The 22,478-nt window shown below is 43.5% G+C and overlaps 1 protein-coding gene across 1 annotated transcript; it reads left to right on the forward strand.

Annotated features, from left to right (window-relative positions):
* The first annotated feature begins 698 nt into the window (after positions 1 to 698).
* LOC117831767 (microtubule-associated protein tau-like) lies at positions 699 to 21,724 on the forward strand. Its single transcript, XM_034710588.1, has 11 exons — positions 699 to 823; positions 1,485 to 1,553; positions 5,784 to 7,190; positions 11,578 to 11,618; positions 11,702 to 11,759; positions 11,853 to 11,932; positions 13,579 to 13,728; positions 13,875 to 13,956; positions 16,228 to 16,337; positions 17,128 to 17,295; positions 17,512 to 21,724. The coding sequence occupies exons 2-11, from the start codon at positions 1,493 to 1,495 to the stop codon at positions 17,542 to 17,544; spliced, it is 2,190 nt and encodes a 729-aa protein (XP_034566479.1). The 5' UTR covers positions 699 to 823; positions 1,485 to 1,492; the 3' UTR covers positions 17,545 to 21,724.
* The last annotated feature ends 754 nt before the right edge of the window (positions 21,725 to 22,478 follow it).

Here is a 22,478-nt window from a genome sequence, read left to right on the forward strand (position 1 = left end):
TGTAGATGTATATGTATGTATGCTTGTGTGTCTCTGCGGGCATGTATATGTGTGCACTTGTGTGGACGTGCCTGTGCCTGTGCATGTCTGTGCAGGCAGATATATGTTGACACGGATAAGGGGGTACCTGCCTCTAGATGAGGTTTTGGTCAACTAGGCAGTATTTTCTTTTTTCTTTTCAATGGTTGTGATAGGTTGGTACTGTTGTTTTTGATTTCAGTGATATATTTTGAACCCTGACTTTACATCCTGATGGGGGGGGGGGGACTAGGGAGGGGGAGGGGGAGAGGGGGGGTGTCCAATTATTCCATGATCATTCAATTGAGTATATGTGAATAAGAATATGAGAAAAACAAATAAATAAAGTCTGAATAGAAATGCGTCTGTATCATGAGGAAACAAGTTACTGTTAATGAGTTAATGTTACTATTTGCTGTGATACAGTTTTATTAAGAACTGACAAACCAAGTGAATTGTATTCTAACATTATATTGTTATTTTACCAATTATTGTTTTGTTGGTAATATTAAATAAATGAAATCTGTATTTAATGTCAGTTTTATTTTGTTTGTATGGTTTAAATGTAGAGTACCAAAATAGATATTAAATGTTTAACATATTTTATCTGCAAAATATTTCCATCACGAGTAAGAATGAGCTTAGCTTGCTGATTTACATTGCGCATGTGCAGTAAGTTACCATGGTTATAGCCGCCTCCTCTCCTCCCAGCATGCAGCGGCAGAGGAGCGCCTCGTCTTCAAAAGCGGCAGCAGGTGGAAGTGCAGCAGGGTGGAGCAGCAGACAGACGGACATCAGCCAGGAGGTAAGACACTGAAACCTCCTCCACCTGCAGATTTCTACCACTCCGTCCCTCTCTTTCTTTCTCTCTGTCTTTCTCCATTCCTGTCTCCCTTCTTTTTTCTCTTCTCCCTTTCTTTCTGTCTCTGTCTGCTCCTCTGCGTCTCTGTCTGCTCCATGTGTTTGAAGGTTGGGGGGCGGCGGCTGGGGCGGCAGACGCGTGCTGCGGTACTTTCCGCTCTGGTACCGCCTGTCTTGGTTTACTTTGAACACTGTGGTGCCGCTGTGGTGCCGCTTGTTTCGCTTGAGGGGCTGATGGGGCCTCAGAGGGAACACAAAGGAGATTTTGGGTGGGGACACGTGAAGGCACTTGCTCGCGTGTGAGGGGATGATTGACAGACGAGCAGACGGAGTTGAAATGAAACTGAATGTGTTGGGTTTGTTGCTGCATCATCATCATGGAGGATTTACTGTGTTACTGAGCATGCGCACCGACTCCTCCTCTACTTCACTTCAACTCCTTTCTCTCCTTTCTCTTCTTCTCTCTATGCCACTCCTCCTTCCCATCTCTACCCCTCCCTTTGAATCCACCTAATCTCCCCTCTTCTACAAAAATGCTTCCATCTCCTCTCTTCTTCCTCCTCTCTCCCTCTTCTCCATCTCTCTCCTCATTTTCTCTTCTGTAGGAGTGAAGATGGATGGATACTCCGCCCCCCTCGGAGGTGGTCCCACCCCTGCAGAGCAGAGCATGGGAGGTTGGTGCCAGGCCTGTGTGCATGTATTTGTATTCCATTATAATAAATATATTCTTTTATAAATGTTTACCTCTTTGTTATTTGTGTGCATGTTATATATATCATAGTCATGGTGTAAAAATACTGAACTCTCCAAAAGCTACCAGCTATGAAATGCTCATTGCTATCTATATGTTAAAAGCTTTGCATTGGGCAACAAATATTCATTAGCTAAGAACCTAATGACTCATTGTAAGCCAACAGCTCTCCATAAATCCAGTACTATCAAGCTGCAGCCTCTGAGCCAAGCCCCTCATGTACCAAAGCCCTCAAGTACCACATACTGTAAGCCCCTCCCATGTTGGAAGTGACTTTTAAGCAGATTTATTTTTTTTCCTGGAAACTATTACAGGCAAGGCAAGGCAGCTTTATTTGTATACCGCATTTCATACACAAGGGCAACTCAATGTGCTTTACATTAAAACATTAAAACCATTGGAGACATTCAGACAAGCATAAAAGAACATAATTAAAATGATAACTATAATAAAACAGAAAAGGAAAGGAAAATAAGAATATATTAAAAGTAAAATTAAAATTTGCATTTAAAGGTGACATATCATGCAAAATGGACTTTTTAATGGTTCTCTACCTGAAATATGTGTCCCTGTCTACAAACCCCCTGAAAATGAAAAGAATCCATTCTGCCCCTGTTCTGATTTCTCCACCTTTCTGTAAATGTGTGCTGAAACCAGCCGTTTCAGTTTTCAGTGTTTTTCATACGTCACAACGCCGTCCGGTCTGTAACAGGAAGTCAGAGCTCGGAGCTTGTTCAGCCCATAGACTGTATAAAATACAACTCAACCCCTCCTCTGTTTTTCATTCCCTGCACACGTGTGCTAACAAGGAGCTTAGGAGGGAGGCATGCTAGTTGTAGGCTGTCTTAATAAACACAAAGGTCGGTTTTACTCCCCACGTCTGCAGATTTGAAGATCTAGTGGATGATTTTTTATTTTCCATGGATAAGTGCTAGCGCTAGTTAGCATAGCTACATAGCTACATGTCGTAGCTGTAGCTGTAGCTGTAGCTGTAGCTGTAGCTGTAGCTGTAGCTGTAGCTGTAGCTGTAGCTGTAGCTGTAGCTGTAGCTGTAGCTGTGTACCAAGACAAACGTCTACATACTGACAAATAAAACAACAAGTAACAGAATCTGTGACCAATCCTTCAGAAAGGAGCTGCTGCCTTTCTGGCAGAGGTCGGTTTTACTTCCCATGTCTGCAGATTTAAAGATCTAGTGGATGATTTTTTATTTTCCATGGAAAAGTGCTAGCGCTAGTTAGCATAGCTACACAGCTACATGTCGTAGCTGTAGCTGTAGCTGTAGCTGTAGCTGTAGCTGTAGCTGTAGCTGTAGCTGTAGCTGTAGCTGTAGCTGTGTACCAAGACACACGTCGACATACTAACAAATAAAACAACAAGTAACACAGAATCTGTGTCCAATGGTTCAGAAAGGTCCTGCTGCCTTTCTGGCCTCTGCCAGTGATGTTAGTGACATGTTTTTCAAAGGTGAGGTTGGTGTCAAAAATTATACTGAGGTTTTGAATATGAGTTGATGGAGTCAGAGTGGTGTTATCAAATGTGAGGGCTCACTCCTGGCTCACTAGGGGCTTTGTTGGCACTTCAGGGGCGTTGGTACGTGAGGAGCTTGGCTCTGAGGCTGCAGCTCAATGCTACTCATGATAACCACTATGCATACGCTAACAACTAACCATGAGGCAACAGCTATATTCATATGCTAACAGATGTTCACATTGAAAGCGATTCCTAGACTTGTGGCTGTCATCAAGTCCCCCGAGGCTAACAATAATTAAGACAACTCTCAACAAGTTATAAGCTAATCATTAGCTATAACAGAAATGGGCTGCTTTACATAACCTAACAATGCTCTATAAGCTAACACCTATTCATGAGCTAACATCAACAAGCTAAAACACAGCAACAACTATCATGAGCTACACTAGCAAGCATCAAGCTTGTTATTGTAGCAGATAGAGGACTATCTGTAAGCTAACTTTTCAAAATGATATAACAGCAGTCTCAACGCCACTAGCTATCTAAGACTAAAAGATCAATGAGCAGTTCCATAAACCTACAACACAGAAAGAGCTGAAAGTATTCCATAAACTAACAATTGCTCATAAGTTTAGCACTTTTCTTAGGCTAAACACTCTCCATAGATTAACAGCTGACACTAAGCTCACAGCTATCTTTATACTATCAGTAAGCTAACAACTATTCAAAAGCTTTTTGCCGTGTCTAAGCCAGTAGCGCTGAGATGGAAACACGGCAGCAGCATATGCCACGTCTATGTCCCAGCATGCCACTCGTAGCTAGTGGCATGCCTCGACAAGCTGGTGGCATATGCCAGGTCTTGTGGCCTGCCATAGGGGTAGTTGACATCATATGTCGATCCTCAGTGGCCGGCTGGCCACTACTATACATGAAAACAAAAATATCTATATTGACCGTGAATGCAAAACCATGATGTAAATGAACCAATGGTTTGAGTGTCATATGTTTTATGGCCCGGCAGAGACCGGCATGCCACAGGCTAGAGACCGGCAGGACGCAGGCTAGAGACTGGCAGGCCGCAGGCTAGAGACTGGCAGGACGCAGGCTAGAGACCGGCATGCTGCAGGCTAGAGATAGGCGTGCCGCAGGCTAGAGACCGGTAGGCCGCAGGCTAGAGACTGGCAGGCTGCAGGCTAGAGACTGGCATGCTGCAGGCTAGAGACTGGCAGGCCGCAGGCTAGAGACTGGCAGGACGCAGGCTAGAGACCGGCATGCCACAGGCTAGAGATAGGCGTGCCGCAGGCTAGAGACCGGCAGGCCGCAGTCTAGAGACCGGCATGCCGCAGGCTAGAGACTGGCATGCCGCAGGCTAGAGACTGGCATGCCGCAGGCTAGAGACTGGCATGCCGCAGGCTAGAGACCGGCAGGCAGCAGGCTAGAGACCGGCATGCCGGTACGAGAGCGGCAGCTGCCACAGGCAAGAGACAGGCTAGAGACTGGCAGGACGCAGGCTAGAGACTGGAATGCCGGCATGAGAGCATCAGAAGCCACAGGCCAGAGACCGGCATGCCGCAGGCTAGAGACCGGCATGCTGCAGGCTAGTGACCGGAATGCCGCAGGCTAGAGACCGGTAGGCAGCAGGCTAGAGACCGGCATGCCAGTACGAGAGCGTCAGGTGACGCAGGCTAGAGACCGGTAGGCAGTTGGCTAGAGACTGGCATGCCGGTACGAGAGTGTCAGATGCAGCAGGCTAGAGACCGGCATGCTAGTTCGAGAGCTGCAGCTGCTGCAGACTAGAGACCGGCAGGCAGCAGGCTAGAGACCGGCATGCCACAGGCTAGAGACCGGCATGCCACAGACTAGAGACCGGCATGCCACAGGCTAGAGACCGGCATGCCACAGGCTAGAGACCGGCATGCCGGTACGAGAGTGTCAGTTTCGATCTTGCTGTCACTCCTAAAAGCAATACGTATAATAAGCTAACAGCTCCCTGTTAGCTTACACGGACAATAAGTTTCAATAAATAAAAAGCTAGCAACTCCTCATTAGCTAGCAGCAGTTTTTCAGCAGACTATCCAAAAGCTCTTGACAAGAAACAACTATCAAAATGGTAACAAATATGAATAAGAAAACTACTATCCTGGATAAATGGCTTTTAGGGGGCTAGCAGCTTTTCAAAAGCTAGTAGCTGTTCATGCAATAACTATAAATTAGCAAACTTGAGCTAACAAGAGCTAACAAGCTAACAGAAAGAGCTGAAAGTATTCCATAAACTAACAAATGCTCGTAAGTTTAGCACTTTTTAAGCTAAAGCTCTCCATAAGTTAAAACTATCAGTAAGCTAGCAGCTTTTCATAGCAAAAAAATCAAGCTAACATCGTAGCTCTAGCGTTCTGTTTATGGACCATTGTTGTATTCTGATGGATCCCAGTCTTCCTCTTCATCCCGTGTGGTGACGTGTCCGATGATGTGTCAGCTTGTTGATGGAAACAGGAAGTCAGCCTCCTGTTACCGCTAGCAACCACCTTGACAAAGACATCATCACTACCATGGTGATGTGTTCAAATACATCCAGTCAGTTTGTTTGTTCTCAGTGTGTGTCTCCGTCTCCTCCTGTTGTCTTCTCCTCTGCTCCCTTCCTCTTGTCTCCTCCTCCTCTTCTCGTCTCCTCCTCCCTCAGACCTTGACTCGCACAGTTCTCTGGATAAGCTTCCAAATGGGAGCGTAGCAAAGCTGGAGGAGGAGACAAAGGAGGAGCAAGGAGACGGAGGTAAAGTGATCAGGAGCGGCCCCGAGGAGCAGCCAGAGAGGGAGGATAAGGAGGACAAAATGGAGATGAAGAAAGAGGAGGAGGAGGAGGAGGAGGAAGAGAAACTTGGCGACAAAGAAAAGGAGAAGGAGGTGGAGAAGAAAGAAGAGGAGCAGCTAGAGCCTCCCTTCTCCCCTACCAGGCTTTCCTCTAATGAAGAAGAAGATGCTGACATAGAAAAGGAAGATGACTTAGTCGAAGAAGAGGAGAAGGAGCAAGGAGGGCAAGATAAAAATGAAGGGATGGAGAAGAAAAATGAGCATTTCACACCTCCTCCTTTAGAGCAGGAGCAGGAGGAAGAAGAAGATGAAGAGGAGAAGCAGGAAGTCAGAGCAGAAGAAGAAATGGAGAAGGCAAAGGAAGTCAAAGGAGAAGAACAGAGGGAAGAGAAGATGGATGTCAGAAGAGAAGAAAAGGAGGAAGGAGAAGATGAAGAGGAGAAGCAGGAACTCAGAGTAGAGGAAGGAGTGGAGAAGGCAAAGGAAGAACAGAGGGAAGAGAGGATGGGAGTCAGAAAAGAAGAAGAAGAGGAGGAAGTGGATGCCAAAAGTGAAGACCAGAAGGAGGAGGAGAAAGGAGATGAAGGAGAAGAAGAGGAAGAGAAGGACAGAGAGGACCATGAGAGGGTGTCAGAGAGGGAGGCTCAGGCAGAGTCCCCCTGCTCCGTCACTCCTCCTGATAAAAGAGACGTAAAGGAAGAGGAGACGGAGGAGCAGATGAGCTCAGCTGGAGCTGTGATGTCAGCTGAGGAGTCGCTGGAGTCCCCTGAGCTCCACCCTCCCGAAGAGATAACAAAAACAAGCGCTCCCAGCAGCCCTGCACCTTCTCCTGAGGATGAAGGAGGAGCTAGTGAAGAGGAGGAGCAGACAGTGAAGGAGAGTCCGGACCGTGGAGGTGTGATGAAAGCTGAAGAGCCAAAGGAGACCTCTGAGCTACAACAAGAAACAACGAAAACAAGCGCTCCCTGCAGCTCGTCGCCTCCTGTTGAGGACCAAGCACCTCCCGCTCCTCTATCCCCCGCTGTCAAGGAGGTCCCTGTGAGTAAAACTAACACGCCTCTCGCAAATGGAGTCATCAGCAAAGAGAAGAAGCGCTTGAATTCTACAAATGGATCTCCCTCCATAACCAAAGCTCCACCCACAGGAGCTGCCTCAGTAAGGAAATCAAGCACCTCCTCCTCTCCTAAACTAACTGCTGCACCCAAGAAAACAAGCGCTCCTCCGACTAAACAGGCTGCCCAAGTTAGGAAATCAGGCGCCCCCCCTCCTCTTAACAAAGGTCTGTCGTTCTGAACCTCTCCTTCTCTCTCACTATAATATTTCTCCTGACCTCCTCCACCTCTTCTTCCCTCCTCCTTCCCCTACTTTTTTGTTATTTTCACCCACCCACTCCTCTTCCTCTCCCGCCTCTGTTTCCGGGACTTTTGTTTCTTTCTCTTGTTTTGAAAGTGACACAGACCGGGCGCCTGTTCACCTTCTAGTAACCCTATGGTTGTCTGACCTTTCACCTCTAGTAGTAGTCCCTGTTTGCTGCCCTGATGATGTTTTTTCTCTGCAGTTAAAGTTCCCATGATGCAGCAGAGCAGATTAACCACTCCACCGAAAACACAGAGTAAGCAAGGGATTATGCAGATATTCAATGAAGTGAATAATTAGAAAGGGTTGGCCGGCATTGGGCTGCACAATCAATGGAATACCAATCCAAATATAAATTGGCTTCCTGCATTAAATTTACTGACGGCGTTACCAATGAAAACACATGCTCCACCTGCAGAAATATGCTGTGTATCAAATCAAGTGACCCCTAAACTAAGAGCTGCTCACCTAAAGGGTTATGTTTCACTTTCGGGGAGAAGGAAGTAATTTGCATTTAAAGACGCACACACAACAACCGACTGTTCTGAGAAAGGCTGTTTGGAGCTACTTCATACAGGGTCCAAAACCTCTTCCTGTGTCATATGATGTTTTGACCATTTTGACCACGGGACTGTGTGAAATGGTCACACAGGGGTATAACAAAGCGGCAACCTGCAGCCGTGAGAATTTAAGCCAATGCAGGAAGTGTTAAAAACTGCAGTTCCTCGAGTGTCCACTTGAGGCTGGCTCAGGAAGTACAGGAAACCACATACACACCAATTCAAAAAAGGCAGTCTTTACAGCAGATATAAACATGTTTACAGCCTGGTACAAAAAAACGAGTGTAGTCTGGATAGCTCATTTTTAGATCGGCACACACTGTACGTGGGGGTGACTTTTTTCCAAACGCGGCACTTCAGAAGATATTAAGATTCCGAGTTTTCCATTATGAGAGGTACAGTGAGAGGTACAGCTGACTTAATTGACAGGCAGGAACACTAACTTTTTTTTTTCTTTTTTTCTTTATTGTTTATTTTTACAGGGACAGCGCACAATTAAAAGAAATTGCACCAGAGTTAGCTAGCAGCTAATTTACATCTGTTGTCCCTGGGCAGGTAGACAAAAAATAAACAACCACAAAACACCAAATACACTACATAACACAATACAGTACATAAAAGTCCATCATTTTGAGATATTAGCTAAAATTAGTACAATAAATACAACAAATACTAACAGTAACGCAATAAATAATAGCATTACGATAAATGCAATAAATACAAGGCAATCATTGGTGATGGCAGTTTTGAGCTGACTTTAGCCAAAGCTTGAGGCTGGTTTTAAATATTGCAAAGCTCCCTGAGTCTCGAATATTTGTGGGTATAGAATTCCACTTTCCCACAGCTTTAACCGTGAAAGCAGATTGACCAAAGGAAGTCTTTCTGAACGGTGGTACCCAGTCACCTCTAGAGGAGGCTCTGGTCCTCCTGACACTGCCACTGCCAGGAGAGACCAGACATCCTCTAAGAGGAGGGGGTGCGAGATTGTGAATAATTTTAAACATCAGGCATGCATCAGAGTAAAATAAGAAGTTGTCAAAATTGAGAAAATTATATTTTAGCAAAATATTACAGTGATGATGGTCCCTTGGCTTTTTATCCAGTACTTTTAAGGTCTGTTTATAGAGAGAGTACACAGGTTTAAGTGTAGTCACACCTGCCTGTGACCAAGTTGTTATACAGTAAGACAGATGGGGAAAAATCATAGCATGTACAAAAAGCTTTGCAGCGGATGGAGACAACTGGTGCCTGATGCTCTTAAAATTATTCAAATTAAGTTTAACACTGCTGATGACCTTACTAATTTGTTTTTTGAAAGACAGGTTTGCATCAATTATAATACCTAGGTATTTCACATGTGTCACAGATGTGATGACATCACCATTAATTAAAATGTCAGGATTTACTGAATTATTTTTCCTTGCTGTGAAATACATGCAAACTGTTTTACTTACATTAAGGGTCAAGCATGAATCAGCTAGCCAGTCCGACACTTTGCTCATTGCAGCTGTTAGTTAGAACTGTTGGCGAGGAGGCTCAAAGCCCCGCCTCTTTACCTCACACTCGCTCAACAGCAGTTATGTTGAGTTCAACATTTCCAACATGGCTGCCGCCGGCCTCAAAACAGCACTTCAGAAACAGATGGGTGACGTCCCGGATACTACGGTGGCCCCAGCTCCACCTCAAACCAAACATGAATTGGAGTCAGGATTTCCAATATGGCGACGGCCACTGCCGGGCCTTAAATCAGCTGAGTTCTAAAGACAGTTTATGGAATTTTTCTCAATCCATGCTCTCAAAATTCTCCTAGGTTGTGCACGACCCTCAGGATATGACGTCTGCTCTGTCAGATGTTGGGTTGGGGGAAGGGAGTTTGAGAGGCAGGACATGACATGGCAGTATTTTGGGAGTTTTGTGCACGTGCAAATACAGCTTGACTTTTTGCTCCTGTGATCCAACCTGAAGCTAGGACTCTGCAAATGTTTGGAAGTTCAAAGTTATCCCAATCCTGCTCAGTTTTAAAACACACAAGAGATATAAGAAAAGATTAAAAACAGTACGGGGGGTTGAATTTTTTCATGACGCGGCAATTCGGAAGATATTAAGATTACAAGTTTTACATGACGAGAGAGACAGCTGTTAGCCAGGAGGCTCAAAGCCCCGCCTCTTTACGTCACACTCGCTCAACAGCAGTTATGTTGAGTTCAACATTTCCAATATGGCTGCCGCCGGCCTCAAAACAGCACTTCAGAAACAGATGGGTGACGTCCCGGATGCTACGGTGGCCCCAGCTCCACCTCAAACCAAACATGAATTGGAGTCAGGATTTCCAATATGGCGACGGCCACTGCCGGGCCTTAAATCAGCTGAGTTCTAAAGACAGTTTATGGAATTTTTCTCAATCCATGCTCTCAAAATTCTCCTAGGTTGTGCACGACCCTCAGGATATGACGTCTGCTCTGTCAGATGTTGGGTTGGAGGAAGGGAGTTTGAGAGGCAGGACATGACATGGCAGTATTTTGGGAGTTTTGTGCACGTGCAAATACAGCTTGACTTTTTGCACCTGTGATCCAACCTGAAGCTAGGACTCTGCAAATGTTTGGAAGTTCAAAGTTATCCCAATCCTGCTCAGTTTTAAAACACACAAGAGATATAAGATAAGATTAAAAACAGTACGTGGGGTTGAATTTTTTCATGACGCGGCAATTCGGAAGATATTAAGATTACAAGTTTTACATGACGAGAGAGATAGCTGTTGGCGAGGAGGCTCAAAGCCCCGCCTCTTTACCTCACACTTGCTCAACAGCAGTTATGTTGAGTTCAACATTTCCAATATGGCCGCCGCCGGCCTCAAAACAGCACTTCAGAAACAGATGGGTGACGTCCCGGATGCTACGGTGGCCCCAGCTCCACCTCAAACCAAACATGAATTGGAGTCAGGATTTCCAATATGGCGACTGCCATTGCTGGGCCTTAAATCAGCTGAGTTCTAAAGACATTTTATGGAATTTTTCTCAAGCCATGCTCTCTAAATTCTCCTAGGTTGTGCACGTCCCTCAGGATATGCATCTGCTCTGTCCGATGTTGGGTTGGGGGAAGGGAGTTTGAGAGGCAGGACATGACATGGCAGTATTTTGGGAGTTTTGTGGACGTGTAAATACAGCTTGACTTTTTGCACCTGTGATCCAACCTGAAGCTAGGACTCTGCAAATGTTTGGAAGTTCAAAGTTAACCCAATCCTGCTCAGTTTTAAAACACACAAGAGATATAAGAAAAGATTAAAAACAGTACGGGGGGTTTAATTTTTTCATGACGCGGCAATTCGGAAGATATTAAGATTACAAGTTTTACATGACGAGAGAGACAGCTGTTGGCCAGGAGGCTCAAAGCCCGCCTCTTTACCTCACACTCGCTCAACAGCAGTTATGTTGAGTTCAGCATTTCCAATATGGCTGCCACCGCCGATTGGCCTCAAAAACAGCTCTCCAGAAACAGATGAGTGACGTCACTTCCATTATTTATGCAGTCTATGGGTATAACATGTCCCCTATAAGACAATCGATAAAACCATAATCAGTGTGGTTTGAAAACACACTTTGTATCATGGGAACTTTACTGACCAATCACATCACAGTTTGTCCCCCTTTAATGTCTTTCTCAGACTCCTCTTTATCTGAAAATCCCAACATGAATGTTTTTTAAGTCATGCTGTTATTAATCTTCCTCCTCCAAATCTTCTTCTATGTTCAGAAAAAGCAGCCGGAAAAGGAACCGCTGAAGAAGCTGCGAAGGTACAATCCAAATAATTCAGTGTTTCTGTTTAAAGAACAAACTTAATACACTGTATAACAATAAAAAACATGTTTGTGATCAGGCCTCCAGGACAGCAGGAGGAGCCAGAGCAGCCAAGATGATGACAGCCAAGAGTACAGGTACAACACTACAAACAGTCCAAACTAACACAAGTTCAACCAGTATGTATGACCTCACTGACCTGTCTGTGTCTCCACCTGTCTGTCTGTCAGAGTCAGTGGATGGAGTCAATAGTCCAGGAAGTCGCTCTCCTGCCAGCAGGTCCTCAACTCCAAACAGAGATGTGAAGAAGGTCTGAACACCAAACCAGTGCTTACTCTTAATGCACATGCAGTACTTCACACACACAATGCTCCTTAATCACAAGTTCAGGCTCACATTTGAAACACTATTTATAAAGAACAAGGGAATCATTAGTTCTCTTAAATAGCCACTAAGTGTAATGTGAGATCATCAGCCACTGAGCCAAGCAACAACCTCTAAGGTTGAGAAAATAAAGTCAACCCTAAAATGCCAAAAACTGCAGTTCCTCAAGTGTCCACTTGGGGTTAACTTTAAAAGCCAATCAATCAATCTTTATTTGTATAGCGCCAAATCACAACAAATGTTATCTCAAGATGCTTTTACAAACATAGGAGGTCTAGACCACTCTATGTCAAATTATGAACAGAGACCCAACTTCAAGACAGGGTAAGACTCAGTCTGACCCCACCTTAATCCATCATGAGCATCACACATCGCAGTATTTAGCTAGTTACAGTGGTGAGGAAAAACTTCCTTTAACAGGCAGAAACCTCGAGCAGAACCAGACTCATGTTAGACAGCCATCATGCTGAGACTGAGTTGGGTCTTGAAAGAGGGATAGAGGAGAATAAGAGGGAGAGGTGATAGTGATGAGACGAGTAGTGGTAGCTGTTGCCGCTAGAGTCCAGCACGTCCATATCAGCTGGAGGACGTCTACGGCAGCTCAGAGGAACCTACGAGACAAGGGAGCACAGGGACTCCAGAAAGGTCTATGGTTAGTAACTTTAACGGGACAGGAAGAGTTAAAGTAAGTGATGAAGGGGTTGGGGGGAAGGGGGTGAGATAGGATCCAAGTGTGTCAGTGCGCCAGTTCCCCCGGCAGTCTAAACCTATAGCAGCATAACTAAGACCTGGTCCAAGCCTGATCCAGCTCTAACTATAAGCTTTATCAAAAAGGAAAGTTTGAAGCCTACTCTTAAAAGTGGAGAGGGTGTCTGCCTCCCGGACTCTGACTGGTAGATGATTCCAAAGGAGAGGGGCCTGATAACTGAAGGTTCTACCTCCCATACTACTTATAGAGACTTTAGGTACGATGAGCAGGCCTGCATGTTGGGAGTGTAGCATTCTAGAGGGGTAGTAGGGCGCTATGAGCTCTTTAAGATACAAAGTGAGTTAATCCCCATAGAAGGCCATGTTAAAACACTGAACTCTACAGCAGAAATAAACATGTTGACAGCCTGGTAAGAAAATAAAAAATATTTGGTTCTATATTTTATTTCTTTAATCATGACAGCTGTAAGGGGGTGTATTCAAAGTGATGTATAATTAGGGGCGTGGCCTCCTGTGACTGGTAGGAGCTGCTAGCTGTCTGCTCGGTGTCTCAGCAGACTCAGCTGAGTTTCATGGAGCCTTTTGGAGATTTTTTCATACAAATATCCCATAATAATCCGTCTCACTGTACTGGTTATTGTACCACCAGACAGTCTGAGAGGTCTGAGCTGCAGAATTTGCACCCTGTGAAATTCTGGTACTGTGTTAAATATACTTTGTTAGCACTGACTAGCAGGTATGGAGACAGATATTTGCTGCTCGACATAATAGAGTCAATTTGAATGTTAATATGTTACATTTACAAAATCAGTATCATTATTTCACAATGGGTGTGAAACCGGTGCTGATCCCATGCTCCTGCAGATTGCAGTGGTCCGGACCCCTCCCAGGTCACCCAGCTCTGCTCGTGGACGGACACCCCCTCTGCCCTCCCACCCCATGCCTAACCTCAGCAACGTGAAGTCAAAGATCGGATCCACGGAGAACCTCAAGCACTCACCTGGAGGGGGCAAGGTAACACACTTTGTCTTTGTCTTTCAGTACTTGTGAGGACCCAACATGGTAGAAAGATGTGAACCAGCTGAAAGAAATGTCCTCGCACTTATTGTCAAAGAAAACCAAACCCTCACAGGTAGTGAGAACTGTCCGTGTGTCTGCAGATTCAGATTCTTCATAAGAAGATGGATCTCAGTAACGTGACATCAAAGTGTGGCTCCAAAGACAACATCCGCCATAAACCAGGTAAAGCACACACACACACACACACACACACACAGTAGTACAGTGTGTTTTGTATATCTAACTGTTTTTAACAGACCGCATCACATCACTCCTGTCCTCTCTTCTCTCCTCTGGCTTCCTCTGCATTTTAGTTTTTAAGATTTTACTGACTCCACTTTTAAAGACCGTCTGGGTCTCGCCCCAAACTCCATTGCTGGAATGCTTACAAACTACGAGCCATCTCACGGCCTTAGATCCTCAGGTGGGGCAGTTTTGGTCGTTCCAAAGTCGAGGCTCAAATACAAAGGGGATCAAGCTTTCTCCATGAGAGACCCTTGACTTTGGAAAGACCCCCCTGAGGAGATACGGCTCACTGAGTCAGTGACATCTTTAAAATCTCTTCTTAAAACCCATTTTTACAGACTTGCTTTTATGTGACTTCATCCTTCTAACTGTTTTTACTTCTATTTTATTATTATTTTTAGCTTTTATCCAACTAATCAATTGTTTTAAATTGTATCTGATAATTTTAATGGGTTATTTATTGTTTTAATCTATTTAAAAAAAAATTCTGATATTATTTTAATGTTCCTAATTTTTCCCTTTTCCCCTTTTTCTAATTTCCTTGATGTGATGTCGTCCTCTCATTCTGAAAACCTGTTTTTAAAGCTTATTTTTTAAAAACTCATTTATTTACTTATCCATTTTTATTTGTTTATCCTTGAAGAACCTCTTAAAGGCACTGTGAGGAGTTTTGAACTGGCTGAGAAACAGACTGAAACTGATACTGATGCCTCTTTATGACCTTTAAGAGTAAACAAGACCATCAGCAACAACACTGATGCCTGCTCTGTTGACGATTTTAATGCTTGAAACCGCTGTGAGGGGGTAGGTGTCAGACGGGATGATTGACAGCTCACTTTAGAAACAGCCTTTATTTGACTGTTTTCATGGAAAATAATCAAGTTGTGTGATAAATTTGACTGTTGGAAGACAACAGCATAATGCTTTTGTACAAAACACTACTTTTGCATGTACAGGACAAGAGATAAGAGGTATCACTTTGTCCAAAGGGGGCGCCAAAATCAATACAAATTAGAAGTTCCTCACAGCAGCTTTAAACAATGATTTATTGGTCTATTGTCACACCACTTCATTCTGTTTAATTAGGGCCCATGCACTGACAAGGTCGGCGAAGGCTCTATTGGTCCCTGAAAGATTTTTCTTTCTTTCTTTCTACCTACCCAAGTAAACTGCCTTTTTGGAGCCTTCAACATGCCCCAACACTCACCCAAAGTTGCACATGCATAAGGATTGGCGAAAATTTTGATATTTTGGTGGTCCTGTGCAAAAAGTCCCAAAATATCTCAATAGCGCCACCTTCCTTCCAGCACAGTTCAGCTTACATGCATGAATTTTTCTCCTATATCTATCAGGCCAAGACCCACAAAAAAGATTCCTAATGTCATAGTGAAATCCCAACAGGAAGTCGGCCATCTTTTTTTTTCTTCCAGTTTTTCCCCTGATTTGCAAGGGAACGTATTTAAGAGATCTTGCCCTAGGCTTTTTTCTCTGATCAAGTCCAAGCCACACACATTCTATAGTAGACACATAGAACATTCAAAATTGTTAAAGGTATACCGTTCAGATTAAAATTGTGGGCGTGGCAGACTTTCAGGCGTTGCATCAAACGCACATGACTCGCCATAAACAGGAAATGGATTTTGGGGTGCTTTTAAATGCCCAAATCTCAGAAAATCATGAGGCGGTGGCGGCTCACATGAGGCAGTGCCCAACATGAGGCGGTGGTTGCAGGTGTGCGAGGACCCGTTCATCGCCCCTTGCGCCTTTAATTAACATCTATTCTTTTTAACCTCACGTTGTATTCTGTTTTGCATTGTTTAAATTCCTCCTTCCTTGTCTGTCTAAATGTTTACTTTGTTATTCAAACCATGCTTTGTTTGTCAAAGCACTTCCTAAACATTTGTTTTTAAAGTGCTATATAAATTATTATATATATTATATATAGGAAGTCTTATATATAGTATTGTTATTATTATATTATTATTATTATGAGTACATTATATTTAATTTATAGCATAGTTCTTTATAGTTATAGTCAAAAAGATTAAAATCAATTGTACTGTAATCATGGATAATGTCCCTTTAATATGCTGTAATGCACTGTTAATTTAGTATAAGACTGTTATTGTTACTACCATCATATGTATCTGAAGTTCTGTTCTGAAGGTGTGTTATGTTGGTATAATGTTATGTGTGTTTGTGAATCAGGTGGCGGGAAGTTGGAGATAAAGTCAGAGAAGGTGGAGTTTAAGGCTGTTCAGTCTAAAATTGGCTCCATGGACAACGTCACTCATGTGCCAGGGGGAGGGAGGAAGAAGGTAAACACTTACAGTGCCTTATCAGAAAACTTACACATCTTAATTACTCTGCACCGACAGAAATGAGGGATTCATACGTCACAACGCCATCCGGTCTGTAACAGGAAGTCAGAGCTCGGAGCTTGTTCAGCCCATAGACTGTATAAAATACAACTCAACCCCTCCTCCGTTTTTCATTCCCTGCACACATGTGTGCTAACAAGGAGCTTAGGAGGGAGGCATGCTAGTTGTAGGCTGTCTTAATAAACACAAAGGTCGGTTTGACTCCCCACGTCTGCAGATTTGAAGATCTAGTGGATGATTTTTATTTATCATGGATAAGTGCTAGCGCTAGTTAGCATAGCCACATAGCTACATGTTTGTAGCTGTGTACCAAGACACACGTCGACATACTGACAAATAAAACAACAAGAAACACTAAATCTGTGACCAATGGTTCAGAAAGGTCCTGCTGCAGGGGCCTCTCCATCAGGATCAGATTCAGAGGGTTGGAGTAACGCGGGTCTGTGAGCAGCCGTGTATATTCAGCCAACATGTAAACATTAGATCAATGTGCTGGACAGCCGAGGCCACACCCACTTCCTGAGGGGGCGTGGTCAGAGAGAAAACAGACTGTTCTGATGAGGGCTAAAGAAGAGGGTTTTTCAGGCAGACCAAAATCTGATTTCAAAGTGTTTTTTTGAGCATAAACTTCAAAGACATGTTTTGGGGACCTCTTAGACCAATATATGTTGATGAAAAACAGCAGAAAATGTCACCTTTAAGTATTTCGGTTGATGTTTGTCAACAGATTGAGAGTCAGAAGCTGAACTTCAGAGAGAACGCCAAAGCTCGCACCGACCACGGTGCAGACATCGTCTCTCAGCCTGACTCCTCCCCTCAGCGCCTTAGCAACACTTCCTCCCCAGGAAGCCTTAACACAGCTGAAGCTCCGCCTCTTGACGACTTGGCCGACCAGGTGAGAGGGGAAGTGGTTCAGACTCAAACAGCCACGACCGTAGACTGTATATAAAATATATACAGTCTATGGCCACAACTACGGTGGCCCTGAAGTTCAAATCCCAAAGGCAAATCAGAAAACACAATTCTGATTTGCTGTTGTGATTTGCACTTCAGGGCCACCGTACACAACAGTCCAACCAAAGGTAACAAACACTTTCTTTTTCCCTGTCAGGTGTCTGCCTCCCTCGCCAAACAAGGCCTGTGATTGGATAAACCTGTGCCTACAGACCCCACCCCCTAATGTTACCAAGGAAACTGCCTGATGGAAGAAAGACAAAAAAAAAAATCATCATTCTGCCTGTGTCCCCATGACCTTCACTCGATATCACACAAACTGAACGGAGAGATTTTATGAAGTTAGAGTGAAGCCGTCTGAACGCCGCTCATCCAGATTATAAACACAGAGTATGACAGCCAATCACAGGTCAGTACATCACCTGAGAAAACCAGGTGTGTATGACAAGCTGTTAGTGTTCTCACAGACTCAGATCAATCCTGTAAAAAAGCACCCAGGAGACGTTAAAGGAAGGACTGACGTGCTGCCAGTGTTAATGCTAAGCTAGGCTTGTAGTTTCCCCCTTTTTGCACTAGGCTAGGCTAGTTATTCCCCCCTGCTTCTAGTCTTAACGCTAAGCTAGGAAAAGCTTGTAATTACACCCTGATGTGAGTGTTTGTACGCTTATTTTAGGCTAGTAGTTTCCCTTTGCTTCCAGTCTCTGTGCTAAGCTAGGCTAATAGTTTCCAGTATTTATGCGAAGTAAGGATAACGCGGCGCTCTCTGTACCGACAGGAAAGGGTGAAATGAGCCAATCGAAGGGGCCTCGAGATTGTTCCAGGAGTACTTTAAAAGCGTGTTCATGGAGTTACAGAGTAAAATGGTGCTATAGACTTGGAGGAATATTCAAGGAAGGGTTTGGATGACACCAAAAATGCTAAGATGGCCAATCACGTCGAAGAAACAGCCTAAACTGGAAAATCATACAGCAGCGCTTTGAGTAACGGGTTCATTTAGTGAGCATCACATGAGAAAATCCAAAGTCATGAAAACAAGGAAGATATGGGATGATCTGAATCAGACAGTGAGTATAAAAAAATATTGACTCAACTTGAAGACCGCATCAAAAAAGGATTCAAGGACTGCCTGATTAAAATTCTCATTCCTTTCCAGCAGCCTGTTGCACCAGCTGAAGCTCAAACCTGGCCGTGTTTGAACGTCATTTCTCATTTAGGATGGCGTTTACACTGGGGATGTACATTTTAAGTGTTTTATGTGATCGATTTTTGGAAATGTTAACAATCAATTATCAATTAATCAGTAAAAAAAACATTATTCTAATGTTAAAAACAATTCCAAATACGTTTTTCCCCCCCTAAATTATATTTTGCATATACCTGACGGTATTGAATACAGATACATGTTTAACACTGATTATCAACGATCAGGCTCATAAAAATATTCTCTGTGGACATAGTCTTATAAAGTGAAGGCTCATAATACTAACAGAAAAGTACTTCAGACTCACAGAGTCCAGTTTTCTGTCTACTCGTTCTTATTGAGAGAAATAAACACGTGTATTCGATCAGGTGTCAGCTGGGAGTGCAACCGGGTCAGAATCAGTGCAGCTGCAGAAAAGCCCAGACGGCTCTGATGTTGCTGCTCTGCAAACATGGCATACCAGCAATCCCCACCAGTCTGTTAGCTTTGCATAAAGGTGGAAATGTCCTGTTTAAAGTTGTCAACCTTCATGTCGTTGTTGGCAGTACTTGCATATTGATCCTCTTTAAAAGAGGACACAGACACACAGCTGAGCGTCTTCTGTTACGGCTTGAGCAAAGGACTAGGACCCAAATGCAGAGTACAGGGAAAAAGTATTTATTAAGCAAAACCAAGGTTCAACAAAAAGCGCCTTGCGGGTAAAAACAACTGAGAAAAAGTACAAAACTAGGAGTAACACAAAATCACCCAAAAGGGGAAAAAGGTTCTATCAAAAACTCACAAACAAAAACTAGGAATCAATCCTCTGGAAACAACTCGAGATAAGTAAACAGAAAAGAGTGGCTTGAATCTCCTCAGGAGCAAGGCTACAACGGGACATGGAGCATGCGGCTAGAGGAATAATCTGGCACTGGAGGAGTGTTTGGTGGCGGCTTAAGAAGCCAGTGCTGATGAGCAGATCAGGGACAGGTGTGCCTGATGAGCCTCACTGCTGAGGAGACCGGCCCCGCCCCTACCCATGCAACCTGCAGGCAGAGAGAGAGAGGGTTAGGGCAAATCACACAACAAATCAGGACCATAACAGTCTTCGCCGTGTGCAACACCTGATTCACATCCAAACGTGCTTTAAACTGAAAACACCTCCCTGATAGATGAATGCAATATGAGACCACGTGATGTTTGTTCCACGTGATGGAAAATTGAAACCAAAAAATGCGTGTTTTGAGTAAAGTCTTAATAATCAACCAATAATCGATCAATTGTGTGCATCCCTAGTTTACACCCTACCAACGTTTTGGGCGTTGCACCAGCAGAGATAGTTCCAATGTTAGCCGAAGTTACAACTTCATTCTTACACTTAGCTCCTAGAAGGTGTAAAGCCTTATTAACATAAGCTGTAGTTGATGATTCTACCACTTGGTGTCACTGTTATTACACACACCGTAGAGTAAGGCTTTAGGCTGCAGTTATCACCTTACTATGAGACTTTATCACACTTTGCAGACCTTCTGTTGTTGTTCCTAGACAGATGGTGGAAGTCTGTTTCAGCTGTAGGTCAGCTCCCAGTTATTCATACAGTCTATGGTTACTCTGCTTTCCTCTGATTGGCTGCTGGAAGTGTAAACGTGATACCTGCGACAGTTTCTGGGTTAGTTTGGACGGTTTGGATAGTTAAGATGAACCTTACCTCTCTGTGGGGCGACCACTCAGTGACACAACTTAAGTTCAGTCAGACAACTCACGTTTAAATTGTTTATTGTAGCAGCAAATACATATTCATGTTTGGCGCCTCATCACTCCCTGCAGATAAGTTTACATGCAGACTTTGAGGAGTGATGAGCAAAACATACTGAACACCCCCGGAGCCTGCAGGTGGAAGCTGGGGAGGCGGCGGGGAAGAAGAAAATATCAGCAATGGCATGCAGGTAGCAGAGTCGTTGACAGGCAGAGGGAGAGATGGGAGTTTTTCTCCCAGTTTAAATAGACCGCCAATTTGAGAGGCAGAGGGCAGGATTGGATGATGGATAAGAGAGTGGGACATGTGGCGTGTATGGCATTGCAGCTCGAGTTGTCTGCCTGAACTAGCTCGCAGGCGTCGCTCCATTTACTTCCAACTTACGCACAGCTGGTGCAACAGGCTGCAGGAGTCTTTGGGTGAGTTACAAGCTGCTTGATTCAAGCTCATTCATCAGTCCTGGAAAACTCAGACTCCTGGAACGACCGACCGAGGCCGAGTGCACCAGCTGGGTGAAGAAACAGGAGGTCTGTCCTCTTTGGTTCTTCAGCGGACTTAACTACAGCCGACTCCTAAACTCAAATCTACACTCAGTGCAGGAAAACTAAGCGATGAGTCGTAGCTGTTCTCTCTCTACTGATGTCAAAATATCTGCATGAATGAACCACACCAAAAGAAAAAAGCATGGAGTTAAATGTGGACGCTGGCAGCTCAGAGCGGACAGCCCCATTGGCCTAAAACCTGAGAGTGGTCAGCTGCAGGGCGGACGTAGTGCTCGGTTTCAGAGTTGTTCTTTAATTAAAAAATGCAACCTTCATATCAGCGCTCTGTCTGTCTGTCTGAGCGGACTTCCTGAAGGTTGATCTGATGGATGGATGACTTTCCTTCTTCTTACCCGTCCATTAATCATCCTCCAAACTGGATGTGCCACCATCAAGGTTGTCTTTTAAGTTTTGTGAGGCCAATACTTCTCCTGTTGGTCGTGCTTTAGATACACCCAGGTGCAACACAAACAGGGCTTCATTCTAAGACAGATGTTACCTGACTTTGAGGCGTACACCTAGCTGCTGCACTCAGCTTCTGGACTTCCAGGAGTCCTTTAGGAGCCCAATGATATTTCCATGAGTCCCTGAGGAAAAGAAAGAGAAACACATCATAGTAAACACAGAACATGTTAAAGCCTGAATTGGCATGTAAACTACCTTCATAAAATCCCTTCAATCATATTAAGCTTCTCTCACACGTGTCACATCTCTCAGCCAATCATCACCTCTTCTGTGTTTCTGAATGCCGTTGGTCCCCGTGATACCCATCCCCATCATGAAAAATTACCCAGAATGCAGTTTGATACCAGGTGCCAAATCCATGCTGTCTGTCTCCCTGCTCGTCGGCTGTCAAAGTGCTTTGTAACAATAAAGTTTCTCTTGGATTGAACGTGTTTGTTGAAAAAATAAAGGTACATTTGAGGCGTGAGAGGGTCATATCGTCTGTTCATTGAAACACACGTACAGTATGTGAATATGTTCTAAACAACATGACTTATATGACGACACTGCTGTGTAGCATTTGACTTAAATTCAAAAAATTCAATTAAACACAGAATTAAAAAAAAACAGGGTAAAGGAAGAGTTCTGTGTTTTCAGGTCAACAGCAGAGGAGGAATACGGTAAACTACTGTGATCACATGAGTAACAACAGGAGCTGTAGTCTGTCACCAGGATGTTAAAATCATACCAATCAATTTCAATGTTACATCTTATTGTTAAATGTCTATAAATTCAATATTAAATAAAAACACTAAATTTAAATTTAAAATGTTACATCTTATTGTTGAATGTTAAAATATCCTTCAAATAAATTAAATGTTAAATATTTAATATAAATGTGAAATATAAATCTTAATTTTGAATTTTACATATTTTTGTTAAATGTCTATAAATTAAATATTAAACATAAACACTAAATTTAAATTTAAAATGTTACATCTTATTGTTGAATGTTAAAAAAATCCTTCAAATAAATTAAATGTTAAATATTTAATATAAATATGAAATATAAATCTTAATTTTGAATTTTACATATTTTTGTTAAATGTCTATAAATTAAATATTAAACAAAAACACTAAATTTAAAATGTTACATCTTATTCTTGAATGTTAAAAAAATCCTTCAAATAAATTAAATGTTA

The sequence above is a fragment of the Notolabrus celidotus genome, chromosome 20 (genome assembly GCF_009762535.1).
Source record: "Notolabrus celidotus isolate fNotCel1 chromosome 20, fNotCel1.pri, whole genome shotgun sequence".
Taxonomy (NCBI): domain Eukaryota; kingdom Metazoa; phylum Chordata; class Actinopteri; order Labriformes; family Labridae; genus Notolabrus; species Notolabrus celidotus.